The sequence below is a fragment of the Toxotes jaculatrix genome, chromosome 10 (genome assembly GCF_017976425.1).
Source record: "Toxotes jaculatrix isolate fToxJac2 chromosome 10, fToxJac2.pri, whole genome shotgun sequence".
Classification (NCBI taxonomy): Eukaryota; Metazoa; Chordata; class Actinopteri; family Toxotidae; genus Toxotes; species Toxotes jaculatrix.
Genome location: NC_054403.1, coordinates 19,420,819 through 19,443,603, shown reverse-complemented (window position 1 = coordinate 19,443,603; position 22,785 = coordinate 19,420,819). Strand labels below are relative to the sequence as shown.

Below are 22,785 nucleotides of genomic sequence, written 5' to 3'. Positions count from 1 at the left end.
TCACTGAAACTATGGGTAACTATGACACGAGAGCTGTGCATGGTTACAGTATTAAGTTAGATTTGTCGCAGCACATTTGTTTTTGCACATGTGCTTATAATGGTTCTGCACAAATAATGTTTTTGTTCCGTTTCTGTTGGTGGGAATGCTTCACTTATGTAAAGGTAGTACTAACATAGTGTAAAAATAGTTTTAGGCACTCAGAGTGAAAGTGAGGATGCATTCAAATAACTTTTATTCACCAGTTAACTCCATCCAAAGGGCAGTAAACAGAAACCAATTCCCCTAAGTACCTTTGCAGTTTTTCAAGGTACTTGGCAAGAGGGTTGTTCCAAGCATCTTGGAGAACTTGCCACAGTTCTTCCATCTTTTCACAAAATCCCAGACTGACTCCATTAAATTGAGAGCTGGTTTCTGTGGGGTCCAGACCATCTGCCAAGTGATTCCTCTAGCCTCTGAAGATAGCTCTTTATGACTTTGGCTGTGCGTTTACGGTCACTGTCATAATGCAGGATGACCTGATGTTATTGCAAAATCACATCAAAATATAAGCAGCATTTTAATGTTGTAGGTGGTCAACTACTTATATCAGGGGTCTTCAATGTTTTTTAAGACCAAGGACCCCGAAACTGATGGAGAGATGAAGAAGGGACCCCCTACTATATATTTTATAAAACTGTGTTTTATATTAAACTGAGCCTAGTGCCATGTCTAAACATACCTTGTTATTGTGCAGTCAATACTAAGCTATTCAAATGATACACAGGTTCTAAAATAACATCCTCTGCTTCCATTTGTCTATTCGCTAATATGTTGGATTCATGTTAATGTGTTTTTAAAGACATTTAAATTTGTGGGGGGGAAATAAATACATATACAAAAACTTGCCCAATCAAACACAAATTTCACGACCCCCCTGCAGTACCTCCACGGACCCCCTAGGGGTCACGGACCCCCTGTTGAAGACCTCTGACTTATAATGTTTGGTGGTTATATAAAATGTATTATTATTTGATAATAATACATTTTATTTATAGTACATGTTGTATGTAAAATCTTAAAGAGCAACATAACACTACCTAAACCATTGGAGGTTTTTGCTAACCTCCAATGGTTTAACCTCTCACCAGTTTCCTACAGGTGTACTCCAGCCCACAGTAAGGCCACTATTACATTATAGTTTTCTGTCTTGTGTCCTGTCCACATTCTGTACAGCCTAATAATAAAGACTGGTATATTAAACAGATGGCAAGAACTGCATTTTCTTTATACTACATAGCCCAAGCTTACAATTATTTACAAGATGAACTTAAAATGGAAATGCTCCATAATATCAGGCATTCAAAAATGTTTCTTGAGGAATGTAACAGTTTAATCAAGTTTCTCTTTTTTATTCCCCTAAGGTTCTATTTTATTGTGCTATATATGAATGCTGTACATTGTGGTTTTTTGTTGTTTTTTTTTTATATTATGCGTAAACTAGTTTCAGGTGCCATTTTAGCCATGCCTCTCTTGTAAAAGAAATAATGCACCTGAAAAGATTTTCTTATTAAATAAGGTTTACTTTCATAGATAAAATACATGAAAACAGGAACTGCTGAACTAACTTAGCATTAAGGTGTCTAACAGTTCTCACAGAGAGTGGTGACAGCACCCACTGTGAAACTCAAAAACAAGAAGTAATGAACAGGTTTAACAACACTGTGAATGAAAGACAAAAGATTAACATGTTTGGATCATATTTTTTATTGAAAATGTACATCAATGGAGTCAAATTAAAGTAAGATATTGAAACATTTGTCATGTGGGAGAGCTTTTGACTACAAGAGGTGATGACTGATACTAGAAAAATGTATGGCCTTTTTTTTTCGACACCAAAATGTTACTTTACACTCAGAGTCACGTCCAATGATCATAGGTAATAAACAACAAGTCTCCACTTCAATACACAAAATATATCCTTATAAATTATATAAATGCATGAGTATTTTTTTAATACTCCTATCTGGGATTCAGTTCAACTCCATCTTATTCTAATATTTGGCAAAGTGGGAGCTGGAATCATAGGACAGAGCAAATATACATGAATAATATGCACCATTTTGAAGAAAACAGCGATGAAGTTGAAACAGACTGCAAAACCGAGTTATTAGGGGATAAAAACAAGCAGGTCAAAGATCACAGCGGTAATGAAATAAAAAGATGCATGCAAAATATAGAATAGGCTTGTGAATATTAAAGCACAGTGTGTAATAAAAGGCCATGACATGTGACCTCCATGGTATTCAAGAGTGACATGTAAACATGGGCACCATAAAATGAAGTGCTAAATATAAATATTACTTTGGCTTTTACATGATCATGACTCTAATTTAATTCTGCTGTTTAATTTCAATGTTCAGAAAACCTTTCTACTCATTATACTGTACTTCAAACCACATCATACATTAAGTGCACCTTTCCTTGGTGAGTTTTTACTTTATGAGTAAGCTTTGATGTTGCAGTTGCATTTTATTCTGAGGTGCACTTTGTATTAAGAATCCCACTGAAAAAAAATGAGTGCATAGTGCAGTTCATTGCAGTCTTATTTCAAGTAAAGATCAAATAACAACTTCAACTTATGAGTCCTGCAAATGTGTAAACCCCCCACTGATGACTTCTATTAACTACAAGAGTCCCTTTATATACATTAAGACATAATAGCAGATTTAAACTGTGCCCGGTTCCCAACCTGCCTGGGTTTAGAGCTTCATTAGGTGGTCAGAAATACCATGCGAGTCCACATAAGGCCATATTCAACAAAAATGAGATGCAATGGGGAGAAAATATAAAAGGTTGATACAGCGAGAAAAACAGGAAGAGGTAAAGGGTGCTTAGTTCTTGCTGAAGCTGCAATCCCCTCTTCAGGTGGTCAAGACAGATTAAAAGAAGCTAAAGAGACAAAGAGAAAGAAAGCCAGCAGTTAGAGGAGTTGGCAAAGCAGAAACATTCATAAAAACGTAAGGGCCAGAGTCAAAGATTTAGAAGTGCATCTGATATCCGGGAGAAAATCATTCAAACAACACATTAAGCGTGAATAATGAGAAGATATTGTGCCCACTGACGATGCTGTTTGAATTTTTTAAAACAGTGAATGAATCTTGTAGATGTGTTATAATTCCACAGGATTGTCTACTTGTCTGTGGTCCATCTAAGTGAGACAAAATGTAAACGTGCTATCCAAATATTAGAATAAATGAACAAGTGTACATGTAATATCTCTGTCACAACTTAAGTGGAAAAGGGTGTTAGTCAAGGCAAAAAACAGTACACACATAAGCATAAGCAGTAGCATAATAAAGCAAGAATTAGATCGCTCAAGGTGAGGTTAGAGGAGCAGTGAAACACGAACACACATTAACCCATTTCATAGCAAGAGCAGGTAATGATTAAGAAACCCTGAAGGATGGGGTCCACAGAGCCTCGGGTCACATTTGAGGTACTCAGTACCCACAAAAGGCTGGTCCCTTAGCAAAGCTTGAGGGTTGAGGACCTACTCAGTGCAGAGCCAGGGATTACTGCAAAGGAAAGTGAAACCACACAGACCAGTGAGCTGAGGGGTAGGAAGAGGGAATGGCTCTACTCTAGATGTATTCTGACCCTGATTATCATGTGGAACCAGAGTGTTTTTCAAAGCAGGAATGTTTTCAATCTTTTCCCTTTCACAAGACAAAAAAAACAAAACAGTAATCTTGAACCTTGAAGTGGTGAAAAAAAAGAAATAACTGAGGTAACAAATGCTCTGTGATTCTGAGATAAAAGAAATAAACATACCTGAAGATTTTAAAATCAAAGAACGGAGAGTAACAAAAGAAAAAAACGTGACTTTGAGATGTTAGCCAAAGCTGTGAGGACACTTAGGACCACACAGTTTACACTGAAATTTGGACATGAACAAAGGGGATAACATCAAAGTAAAGCCTTCATTCAGCAACTTTACCCATTGAGATTCATTAAACTTTCATTTAATCACCTAATTTACAGCAATGTTTGTCATACACAATGATTATGGCCACAGTTGTAACATTTGGTGAAAAATTGGCCTTTATTTTCTCGAGATTTTTTTTTTTTTTTTTTTTTGGTTATGTGCAACAATGATACAAAACAACACTGGTCCCTGCAGGACAATGGACATCAAGATGAATGACTTTTCAATGTGCCTTCATAATAGGTAAAATAAAAAGAAAGTTACAATTGCACTGACAACATTAATATATACTTAAGAAATATCACATTTGTGTGTAAACAAAGTGCAAATGTGAAAGCTAATACAAATATGCACACAACACATGACAATGAATGAGGTATGGGAGAAGTGGCAAAGAGATTAGGCTCACATCTACTCATGCATCAGGCTAAAGTAAAACAACACCAGCAAAGGGACATAAATACCAAAGTAGAAAACTAGATCTCAAGTTCAGTGGTAACTGTTGGTAACTGCTGTTCACCATTTAAAGGTGAGCAGGTATTTCAGAGAGTCTCAAATTGTAAAATTGAGAACCACTAAGCTGAAGATGGATCAGTTTTATAAGACATTAACTTAATGTCAGTCCTCAGCTGTCTTCATTCTTTCTTCACTGTACTCTACGGCAGATCTTTGACCAAATATGCACACAATAAGGTCCCAGTGTCTGATGCATGATTTCCCTTTAGCCTCAATACATTTCTACCCATCACAACAGTAGTCATGTATGTTAATATTAAAAAAGCTCACTCCATCATGCAAAGAATCGCTGAATATAAAACAAATACGGAATGCATATATTTTTTTGTCAAGTTGTATAAAAAGACACGCTGAATAATTGCTTGTATAAACCAAATGACAGACAAGCATCATTCAGCAAAAACAAGTGATGTAAAACTGATAGCAATGCCCAGCATCTTCCACAGAGCAGGGAGTGGGAGGGGTGGGGGGCACGTGGAGGGTTGAATTATGGGGGTTGGGTGAGGGTGGGTAAGGGGTACGGTAAAGGATGATGGGGTGGAAACTCATTCACAGCAGGATGGCCACAAGGGAGCACTTTTTCTACAGGGATCCTAAGCTGGAAACGAGAAAGAAGGGCTGTTATTGCTCTCTTTGAGTTGAAACATCATCACGACACACACTATTTCACATCGGTGATATTACATCAACATTAGTGACTGGATGGTATTTAGAGGAAATCATGCTTTCAATGCAGCTGAAAAGGCTTGAGTGCACAGAGGTGAGGGTGCAAGTACAGTCATCTGCTTCTTTGAATCAGACTAACAAATGTGTTTTTTTTTTTCTTTAGAGGTTTTGTTTTGCCCCTGAGCTTTAAACAATGTGTCTGATTGTTCTCCTCATTGCTCAGTATCATCAAACAGCAGCTTGTTTCTATCTCTTTTTTTTTTTTTTTTTTTTTTTAAAACAATCTTGAGCTGCTTGAGGAGTTTTACAGATTGCGAGACAGATGTCTTCCTTCACTTCTATCCTCCCCAGTGGTTGAGTCTCAACAACATCTCTCTCTGTGGATTTCTCTTTTGTATCCACTCAAGAGTGAGAGGTGGCAGAGGGGGGTCGTCATATGGCTGTGAGATCAACAGAACATGTCATCTCTATAAACAGAGATGGGCCCTGAGGCTGTTTGCTGATCTGGTGTGACCTGTTAGTCCCAGTTCCGCTTTGAATGGCTCTTTGTGCAAGTGCATGGACGGGTGGGGAAGGACTTAGGAGAGCCACAAAAAGGAGACTGTTTTGGAGAGGGAGGCAGTGTTTAGGGAGGCAGATGGGGCAGTAAATCAAATGCGTGTGTGGGGATCTAATAAAGTGGTTGATTTAGAAGCTGGCACAGGGACGGTAAACACTGCCAGCTCAAGGATATGATCGACACAGATGTTACCAATGAAGCACTGAAAGCCTGAAACTGTAGACTGTCTCACATTTAAACACCTCCAATGGGCAAATTAAATTCATGTGAATTTAGATTTTGATTGTGGTTTAATTCTAATTCAGAGATTCAAAAAGGTACCTGTGTGTATAGCAGGGGTGCAAGTGATGATTCTTTTCATTAGATTCAAGAACCGAAAGTTCTCTTCTCTAAATCAACAAATCATGATGTCTATAAAGTAACAACAAAGAGTGAAAATTGTCCATTATAATTTCTAGAGCTGCAATGATTAGTCAATTCATCCGGACATCGTCGAAAAAAATGATTGACTGATTAATTGAGAAAGTAACTGGCAGATAAGTCAATAATGAAAATAAGTCCTAATAATTTACAGCCCAAACTTGTGTTTTGAAACATCTCTATTTGTCCAACCAACTATCCAAAACCCCAAATGTTCATTGTTTTATCAAGAAAGACTAAGAAAAGGAGAGAATTCCCACTACTGAGAACCTGAATTTCTGAAATGTTTGGCATTTTTTTCTTGAAAAATTAATCTAATATCAAATATTTTCTTTTGATTGACCGATCAATTAATTGCTGTATGTCTAAAATTGAAAGCATCCATATACTGTATTAAATATCCATGCTGGTAGGGTTGAAATCTTGTGTTTTCTCAGTCCAATAAAGTTTTTGGAGCTTTGACTCAGTATGTGAAATCATCACTTACTTCTAGCTTATATTTTAAATGACTTTATTCATAAGTATTCAATAAATTCAAATTTCTGTCTAACCAATCGGCGGTACGTCATTTTTCATGGCTTTTTTTTTTGTGGTGTAACTCAAGAAGGAAGTCTTACCAGAAAAGGTGCCTCATGCAGCATGCAGCAAGTGTGGGAGGAGTTAACTGGAAAACATTATGGATGCAACATAGGTGACACATGCACTCACAGGACAGATTCACATCTACACAACAAGCCGTAATCAATAACTGTGTCTCCTGGGGACTGACGAAAACACTGAAGGTTAAATACACATCAGCACAATTATTATTCAGTTAGCACTTCAAGTGCAAGACCTCTCTAGTCGGTTTTAATCAGTGACCCACAGACAAAGCTAAAGTTGCAGAGCTGCCCCTTTGGGAAGAGACATTTTCCAGGCAAAGCTCATACAGGATAGAAGTGGCTGTGAAGAGAATATATTAACAGGGAAAAAAAGAATAAAGCAACAAGAACCTTCTCAGTGCAAGTGTCTTCTTCCTTTTCTAACAGGCACGGAGTCACATCAGCTTCAACACAAAACCAGGAGTCCGTTACCAACATGAAGGGACCAACAATGTCAGCGACACATTGCAACCACACTTGAACACATCTGGCTGCACACACTGCCTCCTGTACAGCCATGATTTCATTAAAACCTATTTACAAAAATTGTTAGATGGAACAGCGGAATCAATGTCAGAAATACCAAGGAATGGAGAGATTATATAGATACATTAACACCAGGGTACTGGCCATTGAGACTACTATGGAACAGATGGGGTGGAGGAAATTGCTCTAAAGTTTCCATGATGCAAATGAAGCAATTACCAACTGTGATCTGAAAAAAGAACTTCATTTATCAGCTCCTTTTCGTAAGCAAATATTCAGTAATTACTTACAGAAGTGCAATAAAGTTGTTTACACAAATGTTGTTTGGAGTATTTAATTTCATGATCTGCGTTGTTTGAGCCAACAGCAACATTTAATTGCAGAGCGATGATTTCTGACTGGAATTCACCCATCAAACTCTGCTGACAGTTGGCTACCTTTCAGCTATTTAGATGGGGATCGCTTGTCTCTATCTCCAGACCCCCCCCCCCCCCCCCTCTCTGCTCCTCTTATTTTTCCTCACTGGTAATGGATTGCGAGTTCTGTTCAGCTCTCTTTGCATGGAACTTAGAGCCAACAATATTCTCCGTTATTACATGGAAAATCTAAAGCCTAGGAATTCCTAGGCTTAGCAAGGGCCTTTGTCTACTGTATGAATGAAATTATACAAATCTCAGGTGGTTTATTAAAGAGTGGCGACAGAGAACCAAAAAGTACTTTATATTATATTAGAGGCGCAAACCAAAAGTGGCACAGTGCCCAGAAACTAATTTGGCAAAAGATCAGCATCCTCAAATGTCTGTGTAGTAATGTATGGCCTCGTTCCACCCAGTTTCTTAGTATGCTGGGTTTTTCAGTCCTCACCCGACTCCTCTCCTGCACCTGTGGTGTAAGGATAAAGACACAGGGGGAAAAGAACAATACTTACTTTTTCCTCTCTTTGTCCCTCTTAAGCGTGGTGGAGCCCCCTGCCTGCTGAGCTTGGTTCTGCAAGAGCTCTGCTGCAGTCTTTTTCTGTTTGAATGTGTTGAGCTCGTCGTCCAGGGCCTTCTTCTTTTCCTCCAGTTTCTTTTTCTCGTCCTGGTGGAGCTTCTTCAGACGGTCAAACTTCTCATGCAACTATGGGGTAGTGACAGAGGAAACATAACTTTTGATTTAGTCAAGGCAGAAGAAGAAACCTCAAGCAAAGATTAGTGCTGTACAGGATGTTTCAGGATAGGTTAAGATCCAGATGAAATAATGATACCTCTTTCTCTGCTTCTTTAAGCTCAGCCTCCTTCTCTTTGACTCTCTGGACGAACATTTGCCTCATTTCTTCTTCTTTCTTCTGCAGCTCACCCATGAACTCGTTCCTCTTAGCTTCATATGTCTCCTGCAGACTGGAAGAGGAAAAGGAGAAAGTGAATAAAAATGACAAAGAAACATTACACTGAACTATGCACTGTGCTACACACCAGATGCAGACACAAACTGGTGTACCTTTACAGCAAAAAAAAAGGTTCTGATAAATGGAAGCAGAAAAATGCAAAGGTAGACAGTAGAGTGAAAACAAGCGTATGCAGGTAGAAAGGAAGAAGATGAAAGAAACTCAAAGTCAACCTGAAGGGCTTGCTGTCAGGGTCGGTGTCCTTAAAGCCCATCTCCTCCAGTTTGCAGCGGCGGTAGAGCTCATAATGGCGTGTGTGAGTCTGCTCCCGCAGGTCCTCCATGTTCACTCTGATCAGCATTTCTCGCAGTTTGACAAAGTCACAGTGATTCTCGTTTTCCACTGTGAGACACATCATAGTGGCACATGAATGTTTTACCCAACACAACAGATAGCACCTTAAACATTATGGGTCACATATGCTGCTGAAAGTGCACTGCAACAGAATCAGAAAACACTACAATCTATGAACGTGCATTATGTCACAGCTGATAACTTGATGTATTATAATTCACAGGCCCAGTCATATCACCAGCACCAGTACAAACCAGCAGTGTTCATGTCCTGTGGCTTCTCTATTGATTTTGTTACTAGACTGAGCTGAGCACCACACTCCCACAGATCGTGTGACATCATGTGAGTCCACATGCATGCACGCAGTCAGTCTGTGACTATGGCCAGAAATATTATACAGTTCAGTCCGTAAGCATTAGGACAGTGATATGGTTTTTCATTGTTTTGGCTGTAATGCAGCACAATGCATTCCAAATGAAACAATGACCGTGGGGTTAAAGTGCTGACACTGAGCCTCAGGGATGTTTGAGGGTGTTCATATCCACAATGGGTAAACAGTGTAGAAATCATAGCCCTGTTTGTCCCGTGGTGTTTTGTATAAAAGGGCTACAATTTCCACACATCACTGGCTGTGGATCCAAACACCCTATTAAGCAAAAACAAATAACAGTCAGCACTTCAACCCCAAAGCCAACAATACATTTTAAATCCAATTTCCTGGAGCATAAAACTAGAGCTGCAACAGTTAATCAAGTGGTTAACAGACATAAATTTAATTGTCAAATATTTTTATAATTGATTAATCACTACAGTTATTTATCAAGCAAGAATGCCAACCATTCTGTTGTTTCCAGCTTCTCCAATGTGATTTTCTGCTTTTTCTTCCTTTTTAATATCATTTTAAACTAAATATCTTTGGACATTGGACTATTGTTCAGACAAATGATATTCAAAGATGTTATTTTGAGCTCTGGGGTATTTTTATGAGCATGTTTGATAATAATTAATAACAATTGATAATAAAACCTTACAATAAAAAGCTGTAAAGTACGAGCCTGAAAAAGTATCAAATAGCTTAAGAGCAGATCAGTGTAACTTGAGTTATTCTCACACATTTGAGATTCTCCTATGATGAACTAATGGAAGTATTGAGACTGCTGCGCATTTGCAATACATTACACACACTCCATTATGGATTGATCAAGTAAGTCAATATGAAATCAATTGAAACATGGTCAGCGACATAACATATCTAAATCTGAAAGAGCTCAGAGCCAAGGTCTGCTGGATACAGTGTAATGGCAGAGAGAGTGCTCCAGTTAAATGAGGTTATATAACTGATTATCAGCCAGAGCCTAGGAGAAATATGTGGGGAGGGAGTAGCTGCAGCAGCTCTGATGAGAGGGAGCACTCTCTCATTTCCTGTGCAGGATGTGACCCAGGCTTACCCTGCACCGTCCCCCAGGGGTACTGCCGGGCCTTCACCATCTTGTTACCAATCTTCACTTCCTCTGTGCTCCCCACCACGGCAAACGGCAAATGGCTCTGTGGAGCGAACGGTAAATCAACATTGGTATACTGCCAAACTTGAATCACCTCAGAGCTTTGCAGATTCACCTCATATATCCCCAACAAAATTACACATGAACCTACTGCATGTATGTATGCTAACATTTCATTACTAAAAAGAAAAAAATCAAACAGTAACACTGCAACTATCTCACTCACACATGAGAAACCAGGACAAATCCTACACACAGCTGAAGATGCATTCCTAAGCAGTGTTAACATCACTGAGAAAGCAGAGAAGAATGTGTTATTTTATTTTCAAAATCTGACCATTAAGAGCTAAATGTCACAGACACCAAGAAACGGAAAATGTATGATGAGGTCAGGCTGTACAACAAGAGCCAAGAGGCAACGGTCTAACACAATCAGTTAGGGGGAGTTTAGGCATTTCCACAGATGAGGCGTCATAAACAACTAAGTGAGCCTTTGCTCATCTGTCAGTGGACACAGGCCCTTTCCCACAGTGCAGGCTTCCTGCAGAGTGAGCTGGCTGATTGTGCTGCTCTGAACACACACACCCCCCTGCGTGAGGCGGCTTCCTGACAGCCTGAGCAGACACAGACGATGCCTGTCCTGATTCTACATCACATGCTGTTTATGCCAGAAATGCATGACAGAATTTATGTTGAACTTAAAACCAAGGAATACTGTGTGCACCACTGCATTTTCCTAAAGAATAAAATGAAGATTCAGTCTAAAAAGCATGACATGACTTCATGTCTGTTATGAATGTACCACTATGTTCTGCGTAAATGTGTGTAATACTGATAGAAAATCAGCTGTGAGCCTTACGTTCATGGTGGAGTTGATCTCTGCCACAGATTCATCATCAGTAGGGAACTGGTAGATCTGCACACCGTTGCTGACCAGCTCACTGGTGATTTTGAGTTTGAACTTGGCCAGCTCGCTCTTGGAGATGGCATCTGACTTGGCAATGATTGGGATTATATTGACCTGCAGTTGAAAAATGATGAGAGATATAATGTAGCCTGACACAATGACAAGGTGTAGACAACGCTTTCAGACATGCAGCTAAATATAGAGCAGTTTCCAGCTCTCTGTCAGTAGCAACTTTTCCTCACCTCCATTTCTGTAGTCCAAATTTGGAAAAGAATTGATGTATTTTTAAAACAATCTCAAAGGTTCACAACATTACAAATCAAATATTTCTGTTCTTTTAGAAGTAGTAGCTCTATTCTGAACAACATTCAGGTTTAGTAACAGAATAAAATACATCAGTACCTATTTCTCTTTTATCCTTTCTAATCACTGCTTGATCGTGATTGTAACAGTGATTTGAATAACCAGTGCTCTCTTCACCAGGGTCTCTGTAAATCAGGCCTTTGTACACTGAAGACAATTACACATTCTTAAGCACAGATAAAAATAGCACAAATGGAGCAGCAGGCTTCCATCTTCTGCTGTATGTCACGTAAAAGCTTTCCAAACATGGTGTTGAGAGTCAGACTCAAACGATTTCAGCAGCATTTATGCTATCCATGTCATCAAAAAAAAAAAAAAAAAAAACACAGATATGGAGGTGGGAAAAAAACAGGCAGGGTCATTCTCATATATGAACTTACAACTGACTAACTCACTCCCACACAAGTATTTTGGTGGTGCCATGTCGCGCCCACACAATCCCAAATAATTTGCTCTCCAAATGTGGGCCTCTTTAATTAATAGCAAGTGATACTGAGGGGCATGTCAACAAAAATATTTTACTGTATCCCTGAAGACACTTCAGCAGAGTACTGTTTGAGTGCCCACCCCCCCACCCCCAGGTGAATGTGTAAACAGAGGAGGCTCTGCTCTGGATCACGCTGTTGTGAGCGCTTGCTGGAGGGCACAGCTGCTCTGGCAAACACTGAGCCAGCTCTTTGTACAGAAGCCAGGAGGTCCATGCAAATAAGCTACTGTCGAAAGGACCTCACAGAAACGAGGCAGCAGTCATTGAGCTGACTACATTTCACAGCTGACCTACACCGACATGCAGGCCGATGGCCTGGAAAGGGTTTATGGTCCATGACTAGAATGGATAGATCAAATGCTGCAAACAGCAATGCAGTGCCAAAGAACTTACCTATAGTACATCTATGACGTGCTACAGAAAGTCAATCAATAGTTCGTAGCCATTGTAGTAATTTTAGAACTACGTTGGTTATGAACAGAGCAACTGTCCTTCTCACTTTATGCTAAAGTGAGAAGAATTACTTTAAGTAATTCAGACACCATGGTTAATAAATATGTAAATCCTGCACAACTGCAAATTAACTGGTTATATATTGCAAGACCCATTATCAAACCATAACACTAGCTGGAACAGATTGAAAACACCGAATCGAAAGATGCTCTCTACATGAATTATCCCCCAGGTTCCACATCAAACAAAAACTATTTCTGCTGCTAACTTTGAGAAATAAAAATGACTTCTGGCTGATGGTAATAGTTTGATAAAGTGAAGCATAGCTCACCTTGCTGTCAAGTTTCTTCATGGTCACCAAGTCCAGGGATTTGAGTGAGTGCCCCGTGGGAGCGATGAAGTACAGGCATGCGTGGATGCGGGTGTCGTGGTAGCTGTGTAGCGTCCGCTTGATTTTCAGTTCCTCCTGTAGATATGCTTCAAACTGGGCATCAATAAACTCCACAATGGACTTGTAGCTGTCAGGAAAGGGAACAAAGAAACACAGAGGAATTTTAAGCTTCTCTTTGCTGATACACTGTTTATTAGAACATGTCATTGTTTTAATAGTCATCTGTATCTGTGTAAACTATCACAGTTACTCTATATCAGAAGTGCCACTGAGGCTTTTAGCTAACTCCTGCACACTGTACATGCTTATTTTTATTTGCACTTGTTTTTAAATTTGTGTGTGCAAATAAATAAACAAAATAAATATGACCCCATGCATTAAGGACAGCAGGAAGCTTCAAAGTTATCCACCCTTTCCCAGCACACACATGAACTGACACAAACACAGAGAAACACACTTCTGTACTGTAGGATATTCAGTCTGCAGTAGTTCACATGACTGTCAGAATGTGCTTGTGTACAGTGCACTTATTATTATTTATGTGAGTGGCAATCTGACACCGAATGGAGTGTGAAACCTGGAAATGACCAAAGCCTTCCCATTACAGAGAGCTTACAGAGGTGGTTCACACAATATCATCCTCTCCCTAAACTTACTGCAGGAGCAGAGTTAGCAATTACATTGTGGAGGGTAAACTTGCTAACAAAATCTAACGGGGGTCTATAGCAGCTAAAACCTCCTTTGACACCAGAACAAACACCAGTGCCATGATATGCTATTGCAGCCAGGAAAGAAAGCATTTACATCTGATTTATGTTTTTGAAGTTGACACTATGAAACTACATGAGGTGGAGATTTGATTTCACATCCTAAGGGTGCATTTGGAGGATCAGGACTGAATGACACCTGAGCTCCAAGAAGACTTAAAGCTCTCACAGACTCACTGTATGCAGTGTGCACAGGCAACTGGATTTCTGACTATGAGCTGTGATACTGCTCACAAAGACAAAATATAAAAGAAACCAGTCTGCTGAGATCAGACCCTTCTCAAAGAGGTGACAGTCCAGGTTGCTTTACCTGTCTTCTTTATTGATCTGGTCTCCAAAGCCCACGGTGTTGACAACAGTGAGTTTGAGGCGCACGTTACTCTCCTGGAGTTCATAGGTGTTGGACTTGAGCGTGACTCCTGGCTGGTTGTGCTGGGTTGGCTCGCCCTCAAACTTGGTGTTGAACAATGTGTCCATCAGGGTGGACTTCCCCAGTCCTGTCTCACCTTGAGATCACAGAGAAAACGCCCCATGTTACTGGGATCCTACAAATCCTGCTTCTGTGCTCAGTCAGCTGCTCTTTTCATTACATGATTTAAATCAGTGAAGTGGTTTCCTTTGCACTTAGATATCTTTTTCATCTCCACTTACATGGAAATGTCTGTAAACCTGCAGCCACATGGCCCTTTGTGAAAAAGTTTGGACACCTCTGATCTAAACCATTTCGTCAGCTTATTAATAGCCTGATGCTTTTATTGACCACCTATTTAATGAAACTCAAAAGGAAATACTAAAATTGTGTTTAATAGAGTGAAAGTAGATTCAATATGACATTTTGAAGATGCTTCAAACAAAACATATCATTTCAAATGGTTACAGCCGCAAAAACAGCAGAAATAACCGCTTATTTGCTGATACATTCTGACATCAATTTGCTGTCAGATGACTGAGATACAGAGCTCCCTCTGTAAGAAAAGCTATTTTTAATCATCACAGCCTGACCTACAGTCTCAGCATGTTAGCCCATTTTTGTAGAATATTTTGCTGTGTTCCAAATTTCCAATGTCTCCCACAGAATTAAAAGTAAATGGTGCAGAAAGGCTCCTATTCACCGTTGCTTAGCCCAGTTTAACTCACTGTGGAGAAGTTTGTCATGCTTAAGGGAATTTGGCATTGTATTTGGAGTAGCTCCAGGCCCACACTGGAAATGACAATACAGGCTAATGTCTTCAGTGATATTTCCAACCAAATCTTTTTAAATCACAAAAAAAAACAGAAAAGGCCTGTGTAAATGTCAGACCACTTTGAACCAAGTGGGAAGATACATCTTGAGATTTTTGATTCACTCTCTATGATTTTAGACCACAATCAATTTATCAAAACAAAGATCACATTTCTTTGACTCAACTAATGTGTTACTGTAAAAAAGTGTAAAAAAAAAAACATACAAACAAACAACATTGTTTGCAACAAAAGCTGTTGTTATTCTCCTATATCATCTCGGCGTCTATATTATTTAATGAATAGTACTAATGTTTGTCTAGGTTGTTAAGAAAGTCAGATGGTAATAGCACCATAATAAGGTAACAATGTAATGAGTTTTATTTAAATTATGAAAAAACACTAGTGTTGGCCTTTTCCACATTTCACTCCTAAACAAATGGACTCAGTATTTCCACAAAAGAGCAGAGAAGTTTTCAGCTTGGAGGGGAATCAAAACCATGCTACTAAAAACGGCCACCAGGAATTTCCTACCATCAAGATCTTTAAAAATGTATACACATTGTGTTAATGATACTAGACCTCTAAATAACATGTCACAAAAACAAACTGCATAAAAGGTCTTAAATAAACAAAAATGGTCAACATTCTTTACTGCTCTCTAACCAGTGGTAAATAGTATGATCGACAAAGTATAAATCAAGAGAACGCAGAGCTTAAAAGTGCTATAACATTTCCATGTGGGCGTGCACAATACGTTTGTGAACAACGCATGGACAAATCCCCAATGTCTTGCTCTTTGCATATCAGTATGTACTAAAACGATAAGGGATGTTATGGAAAATAAAATTAAATAACAAAACAATCAAACAAAAGGCAGACGAAGCAGAGCACTAGATACCAGTTGGTTATACATTTCTATTGCTTTATGGGCATTTAATGTGCGCCTGAATTGAAAATGTATGTGTGGAATAGCTTGCATTCATGAGGTGGACAAAATATTAGAAACGTGTCTTGTACATTCCAGTGTAATTAAACAGCACTATAGGCTCCAAAATGACCATAAAGTTGAATCAGTACCTCTCAGCTTCAAATACTGAGGAAACTGCTTTGCATCATGTAGAAAAGCCTGACTTTCACTGAAGCAAATAAGTCGTCTTTCAGCCTGAGGAAAGGGAGGAAAAGCATTTTCACGCATGAGACACTCACCAACACAGAGGATGTTAAAGCAGAATCCGTGGTTGACAGACTTGTTGACCAGCTGGTCAGGCATGCTGTCAAAGCCGACATGGCCTGCCAGAGGGACGGCACGAGCACCTTCACCCTAAAAATAAAAGAAATCAACATGTAACATCAGGTAAATGCCTATAAATGACTGAACTCCTTTTGCACGGATATGCCTTGTTAAGAAACTGCGCTCTCATGCCTTTAAACATGCACAGGATTCCCTCCAACACTCTGTACTTTACATTTGGATGTTGGAGATTGTTGTTCTTTGGAAAAATAACAATATCTTACCAAATAACACTCAAACCAGACACAATTTCCACCATATCTCACCATGTTAGACTGATTTCAGGTGCAATGTAACTCACTTCCTGTTTCCTGAGCTGTAACCTTCTTTCTGTCTTCACAGTCGAGACAGTTAGAAACCACAATGTACTTATATGGAAAGGTGTTGCTGTTTATGTCAAGATAACTGAAAAAAAAGAGAGCTCTGAGAATAATTTATATAATTGAAAAGCTCAGACTTTTGAAATTACAAAAATGACAAAGTAAGAGCCATAGCTCTTACTTTGACTGTGTGTTCCTGTGGTGTCACTTAGACTTGAACCCTAAAACTACCCTTTTTGGGGGACAGTTGCACTTCCATTCACTATTACACTGTTTGTACAGAGTCTATCTCTGGAGTAGAGTGACACTAAACACCTAAGTGTAAAAACACTGTTGTTACATGTGTGTGGGGGCGTGTGGCTGGCAGCGAGCATCTCCATCTCTGCGAATCTCATTTCTGCAGCCTACGTCTACATTATGAGGTGCAGGAAAGCAAAGAATTTAGATTATATGGGAAAAGCAAGAGCTCTCAACCAGCTAAACCTCAGCCAACCGGCCATTATGTGGTTTAACATAACACAGTGTTGCTGTCCAATGTGGTGTAGGCTTTAAGAGAAAAACATTCCGTTAGAGGGTCAGCTTAAAACAACCAGACAAGCTGATGGTACTAAACAGTTGTGGATTATTTGGATAGTTGAAACTGGGTTTAAACAGCTGAGGGTGTATTTGGAAAACTGGAGTAATGTGAGCAGACAAACAGCCTTTGCTCTTCAGCTGCAAGTGCAACATTCCTGAAACCATTCCTGCTTTTCAAGACAATCACAGCCAAGTTCCACACGACGGGTTTTCATTCATTGAGACGCAAAGGGACATCAAATTGCAAAACCTTGCTATTCTGAGCACTCTCTCTGGATGTAGTGGCCTCCTTTTTTGTTTCAACCCAAAACAAAAACCAAGCAAACTTTACACACGCTTTTCAAATTGCAGGCCTAAATGTCTATAAGCAGATAGAGTCTGTTTTGGCTATATTTTCTATGCACATCAGACAACGCCCGGCTGAAAGTTAACGGGACTGACATGAAACAACATAACGGAAATGAGCACCGTAGCTGTACTGAAATGGGGGCGTTCAGAATGAATGGCCTACCGACAGCTCTATAATAGGTTCTCGTTTTAACGTGAAAGTCTACACTGTATTTAAAACATTTCACTCCATGAAAAAGCATTTCGTTTGAAAGGTAATTTTAGCTAACGTTGCCAGCACAGGAAATCTGCAAGCGTTAGCTTACGAAAATGAAAATAGTAGAGTGAAAATGTGAACAGAGAAAGCTACGACTGAGCAGGCTTAGACCTTATTTGAAAATAGGCTGTTTAGAGAAGATTTAGAAACGGATAGTCAAATTTTTAATAGTTACCAGTGCCTATAACAGGTCTAGTTTAGCTACGTAACACTGAATTTCGGATGGAATAAAGGCAGGAAAAGCGGGTGGTGTCCAGATACATTTTCACGTTGTACTCTTTTACGAAACGCTAAAAATATATTCCAACATTTGGTGAGATCAACTAATATATGTCAAGAGACATATGATGACAGTGATAAAGACATCCTGATAAAATAGGCTACTCACCGCTTGCCTTGCTATCTCAGTTGACGCCATGGTAGTAGCCGTTAGCTGCAGGACGAAACCTCTGCTGCTCTTAAGCGAAGGAAGCGTACTGGGAATGTACCACTGTTCAACAGGCTATTTTACGCATTATCTAGTCGAATATTTTGATAAATTTGCATATACGGAAAGTTGTTAAGTAACGACAACTATAAATTAAAATTACGCCGGATTCCCACCGGCTCATGTTTTGCAGTGATCATGATTAAATGAGTACTAGCCACTGAGCTCCCCCACAGGGTGCCCGCATGGTCTCGTCCTGTGAGGATGGCCGTGAACCGCAGTCAATGAACTAATGATTATTTAGAAGCAAGTAGCAAAACCAAAAATGGTGGTCTGAACTAGTTGGAATTTCCGACACTCCGTCGCACGTTTAAGATTAATTAACTAGAACAATTGTATAATAATTTGTTTTTGATCAACTTGATGGTCTCCCATTCTTGCTTTCTGCATGATTTTTGGACTATCACATAATTCTGTATCGTGTAATCATACTTTATATTTTCTGAGTTGTTACATTTATTATCTACATTGCATACAGCATATTGTTTACAGACCTTATTTATTAGTTACTGGAAACACCACAACAATGTACAGTACGGTATGTAGGTAAGGCTTGTGGCACTACAACATATTCTGCATTAACACAAGTCATATATATTGCTGACCAGTGTATATCTGCTTTCACTGATTTTCAGCGAAATTCTTGTTCCATCACATGCTCCATGCAACAGAAGCACTGGGTAGAGAAAATAAATTTCTTAATCAAATGTAAACACTGTGTGAACACCAGTGACAGGTTGACAATTTCTGTTAAAATTTAAATGATAAAATGATGGCCACAGCACAGATAGCAGAAGCTATCCCATGTATTGTAATAACACGTGGTTTTGGACTTTGGACCGGCCTGAGATCGGAGGGTCGTGGGTTCGATCCCTCAACCAAGCGCAAAAAAATGGATACGGTGGTGCTGAAGGAGACGCGCCTCCCTTGCCTGTGGTGTCCCTGAGCAAGGCACCGATCGACCCCAACTCCTGTGTTTTCGTTCACTTAGTAATTTCCCCAGGAGGAATCAATAAAATTAAAAAAAAAAAAAAAAAAGACCAACTCTGTCCTCACCACAGAGAATGCTACATGCACAATAATGACTGTGCACTTTACTACACATCACCCTATTGTTCCTTACAGTCCACTGCACTGAATGGAAGAAGCAACCAGTTATATGTTCACAGTCATGTCTACAACAAACATGTTGTTGCAGCTTATTTACAAGTGAGCCAGCTGCTAATGAGCCAAGTTGTTGCTGCTAATGTGTGGTGCTTGTTAATTTTTAGTTTTAAGTTTTTTGTTTTTTTTTTTTGATCCGTCTATATTTTCCTCTTAACGGGACTATTATTTAGCTCTGTCTGGTGCCTATTGATACAACTTCCTTTTTGGGTGTAAAATGTTATGTTTATGTGGTTAATAAAGTTTTGATGTTTTTTTTTTTAACAAAAAAAGTGTAGAAAGAGCTTTGATGGTCGATAAACTGCGAGGACAAAATTCTCAAATACTTAGGTCGTATCATTATTTATTTACCTATGTTTTAGCTATATGTAGTGCGTATTATTAAGGATAATGATATACATTTAATAGGAATATCACTCGGGAAACGCCCATTGAAGTCCTGGTGTGTTACAGCAACCAATAGGACGAAGGCAGCGAATTTAAAAAGGAGCCGCGGTCGGTTGTCAACATTACAGCTTTAAATGAAAATAACCTCCTAGTCTCTCAACAAGGAGCAACAAGCCTTTCAGCACAGATAAGGTAAAGTTAACAGCGGTATATTAAAGATATTGTTACATTTCTTAGCACTTTTACCTCATACTAGTAAGTTTTATTAGCCAGCGCAGACGCGACGCGATTAATGTTAACTAGCCGATATTCGGTAACGGAATTAAACTGACTGTAAGCCAATCGAAGCTAACCTTTTAATTAGCTCTTTAACTAGTCCTGAACTACTTTTTTTTGAAAACACGGTAGCTAATTATCCTCTTCTGAAGTGGCGTTAACCGTATGATGCTGGCTAGCTCACAGTTAGCTAACAAACGTTGCGTTATGTTTGCAAAAGTCACACAGATTTTTGTGTAACGTTTCTTTACTCGCTGCCAAAAGTCTAACTAACCCTAATTAAACTGTGCTAAAGACAGGGCACAGCAAGGTAGCAGAGTAAAATGAAATTAAAATGTTAAACCAAAAAGACAGAGGATAAAGGCAGGGAGGCAGCAAGCTTGTATTTCAGCGGTTTGTATTTCAGTGGGCAGCTACTAATGTTAGCTACCCACAACTATTAAGTTCTGCAGCTCTGCCAGGTTGGCCATTAGTATCAGTGCGCTGTACTGTTACTTGAATGTTGGAGGTCAGATGTTGAGTAAATACAGGCTGGCTACCAGCCATAGTGGCTATTATAACCTAGACCTAACATTACATGACTCAATCAAATCGCATCCCCGTCTGGTGAACTCAAGTTTTCATTTCACATGACCTGATCCACTGGAAGGGACTTTTCCAGTATTTTTTATATATATACACATACATACATACATACATACATACATACGTATATACATACGTATATACATACGTATATACACACTTATATATATAATATACACACACACACACACACACACACACATATATTAGCCTAATACAGCCATTACCTTTGTAAAGACTGAGCTCTTCTGGCTACAGGTCAAAATGTCTCTTCATTAGTGATGGATTTTGTTGTGTTGCAGTAGCTAATATCAGCTTATGTTTTCAGATACAATGGCCAACATAATCTTTGCAGAGCGGGAAAATGCATGTCTTCATGCACCTACACATAAGATGCGACAGCGACTTCAGTCGGCTCCGGGTATGAAAAAGCTAACGTTGTACTCTGATTTATTTTATTTTTCCTTCTAGCAGTAATACTAGTCTGTGCAGAAATATTTAATCTGTGTTCTTTTTCCCACCAGAGAAACTTTTGAAATCTCCAATGATTGCCAAAACCTTAAACACTCCTCTGCCATCTGGCCGTAAGGCTTTTGGTACTGTCAACAAAAAAATCTCAACCCCTGCAATCAACACACAAGAGAAGAAAGTCCTAAAGCCACAGGTTGGATAAGCCCTTAACAGAGTCACAGTCTGAATTTAATATCAGGCTGTGAAGCATGACCTCTTTGCTCTATTCCTCAAACTACACCTGAGCTAATGCAATATTTCATTTCCCACAGGAAACTAAAGTCAAACCTGCTCCTCACTCCAAAGTGGAGGAATATCCAGAAATTGAGAAGTTTATCCCTTATGACCCACTAGGTAACTGATGCCTTCAGTAGTAAGAGTTCTCACAGTTATCCTTGTTTTCCTTTTGATGCCACCAAAGGTCATATTTTACAGTAATATAACTCTATAGATTAGTCCAAATGACACTATCAACTGTGCAGTCACATTTCAGGTATGGGAATTAGCTGTAAAATGCTGCTCAATCAGAAATGGCATAATTTGTAAATCCCTCTGCAGCATCATATTGGCTTTGGTTTCTTCGACTTCATTTTCTTTCTTTGATTCCTACCCCAGAGTTTGAGAAATACAGCATACCTGAAGATTTGGTTCCTCTCAGTGGCTTTGCTCTGCCTGGACTAGCCTGTTTCCCAGAAACTCCACATCTGTGTGAGGATGACCTGGAAAAGTTGGATCCTCTCCCAAACCTGTCACCTGAAAAGATGCCAAGACGTTCAGGTATCAAGGTCCTATACAGGCTGCATTCACACACTGTCTGTTTAATGCAGTGAAGCATAGTTGTGGGTGGTGTGAATAAACTTCAGTGACAGTATATGCAATTTTACATCACAACATCTACAAATATAAATACATAAAAAAAATCCAGTTTCTGTGGATAATACAGGTTTCTGTGAAGGTTTCATTTGGAACCACTTTGTCTGAAATTAGTAGTTTTTTTTTTTTTTTTTTTTTTTTTTCAACCACAAAAATTCTCCTGATATGAAAGAAGGCCAAATTTACAAAATAAGAGCCAAATTTGAAAAATGACTTTCAGCACTCTGTAATATGCAACTACTGTCTGGCAACTGTAACTGTAGTTGTTTTAAGAATGGGGCACAGGTTAGAAACTACAGTTATCATTAACCTACTGTATCATTAACTGTACTCTATCTCCTCTTCAGATTATTGCTCAGAGCTGGACGCCTTTCTTCAAACACTCGATGAGCTGACTGTTGAGCTTCCTCTGGAGTCTGTCATTGACTGAATGTTTATGCATGTTTTTGTTATGACTGTTTTCTTTTTACTGAAATAAAGTTGTTTTATCGATCCCTGTCTACTTTATTTGCATTGCTTCAGTCTGCTAGTTTATAATTGGTGACTGGCTGTGAAAGTAGCAGGAAAATGTTTACTCTAGTACTTCCTGCTTTTTCAAGTCCATCATTGGTCACATGTGAGGGATTCTCCTCATTGGTTTTGC

The 22,785-nt window shown here is 39.1% G+C and overlaps 2 protein-coding genes across 7 annotated transcripts; one reads left to right on the top strand and one right to left on the bottom strand.

Moving 5' to 3' along the window:
• Nucleotides 1-1,730: 1,730 nt before the first annotated feature.
• Nucleotides 1,731-18,328, bottom strand: sept6 (septin 6). Of its 6 annotated transcripts, none has more exons than XM_041047662.1 (11): nt 16,585-16,641; nt 16,276-16,390; nt 14,156-14,351; nt 13,019-13,205; nt 11,337-11,498; nt 10,424-10,520; nt 8,855-9,023; nt 8,502-8,634; nt 8,184-8,374; nt 7,121-7,173; nt 1,731-5,081 (listed from the first exon to the last, which is right to left on the bottom strand). In XM_041047662.1, the coding sequence occupies exons 1-10, from the start codon at nt 16,627-16,629 to the stop codon at nt 7,170-7,172; spliced, it is 1,299 nt and encodes a 432-aa protein (XP_040903596.1). In that variant the 5' UTR covers nt 16,630-16,641; the 3' UTR covers nt 1,731-5,081; nt 7,121-7,169. The 6 variants fall into 6 exon arrangements, with proteins under 6 accessions (XP_040903596.1, XP_040903595.1, XP_040903593.1 ...); XM_041047661.1 differs by lacking the exon at nt 7,121-7,173 and adding an exon at nt 6,746-6,792; XM_041047659.1 differs by lacking the exons at nt 7,121-7,173; nt 16,585-16,641 and adding an exon at nt 18,249-18,328 and having other exon boundaries at nt 1,731-3,557.
• A 1,629-nt stretch (nt 18,329-19,957) lies between these two features.
• pttg1 (PTTG1 regulator of sister chromatid separation, securin) lies at nt 19,958-22,634 on the top strand. Its single transcript, XM_041048412.1, has 6 exons — nt 19,958-20,090; nt 21,088-21,180; nt 21,284-21,423; nt 21,542-21,623; nt 21,885-22,046; nt 22,490-22,634. Exons 2-6 carry the CDS (start codon nt 21,093-21,095, stop codon nt 22,570-22,572), a joined length of 555 nt encoding a protein of 184 aa, XP_040904346.1. The 5' UTR covers nt 19,958-20,090; nt 21,088-21,092; the 3' UTR covers nt 22,573-22,634.
• Nucleotides 22,635-22,785: the final 151 nt, after the last annotated feature.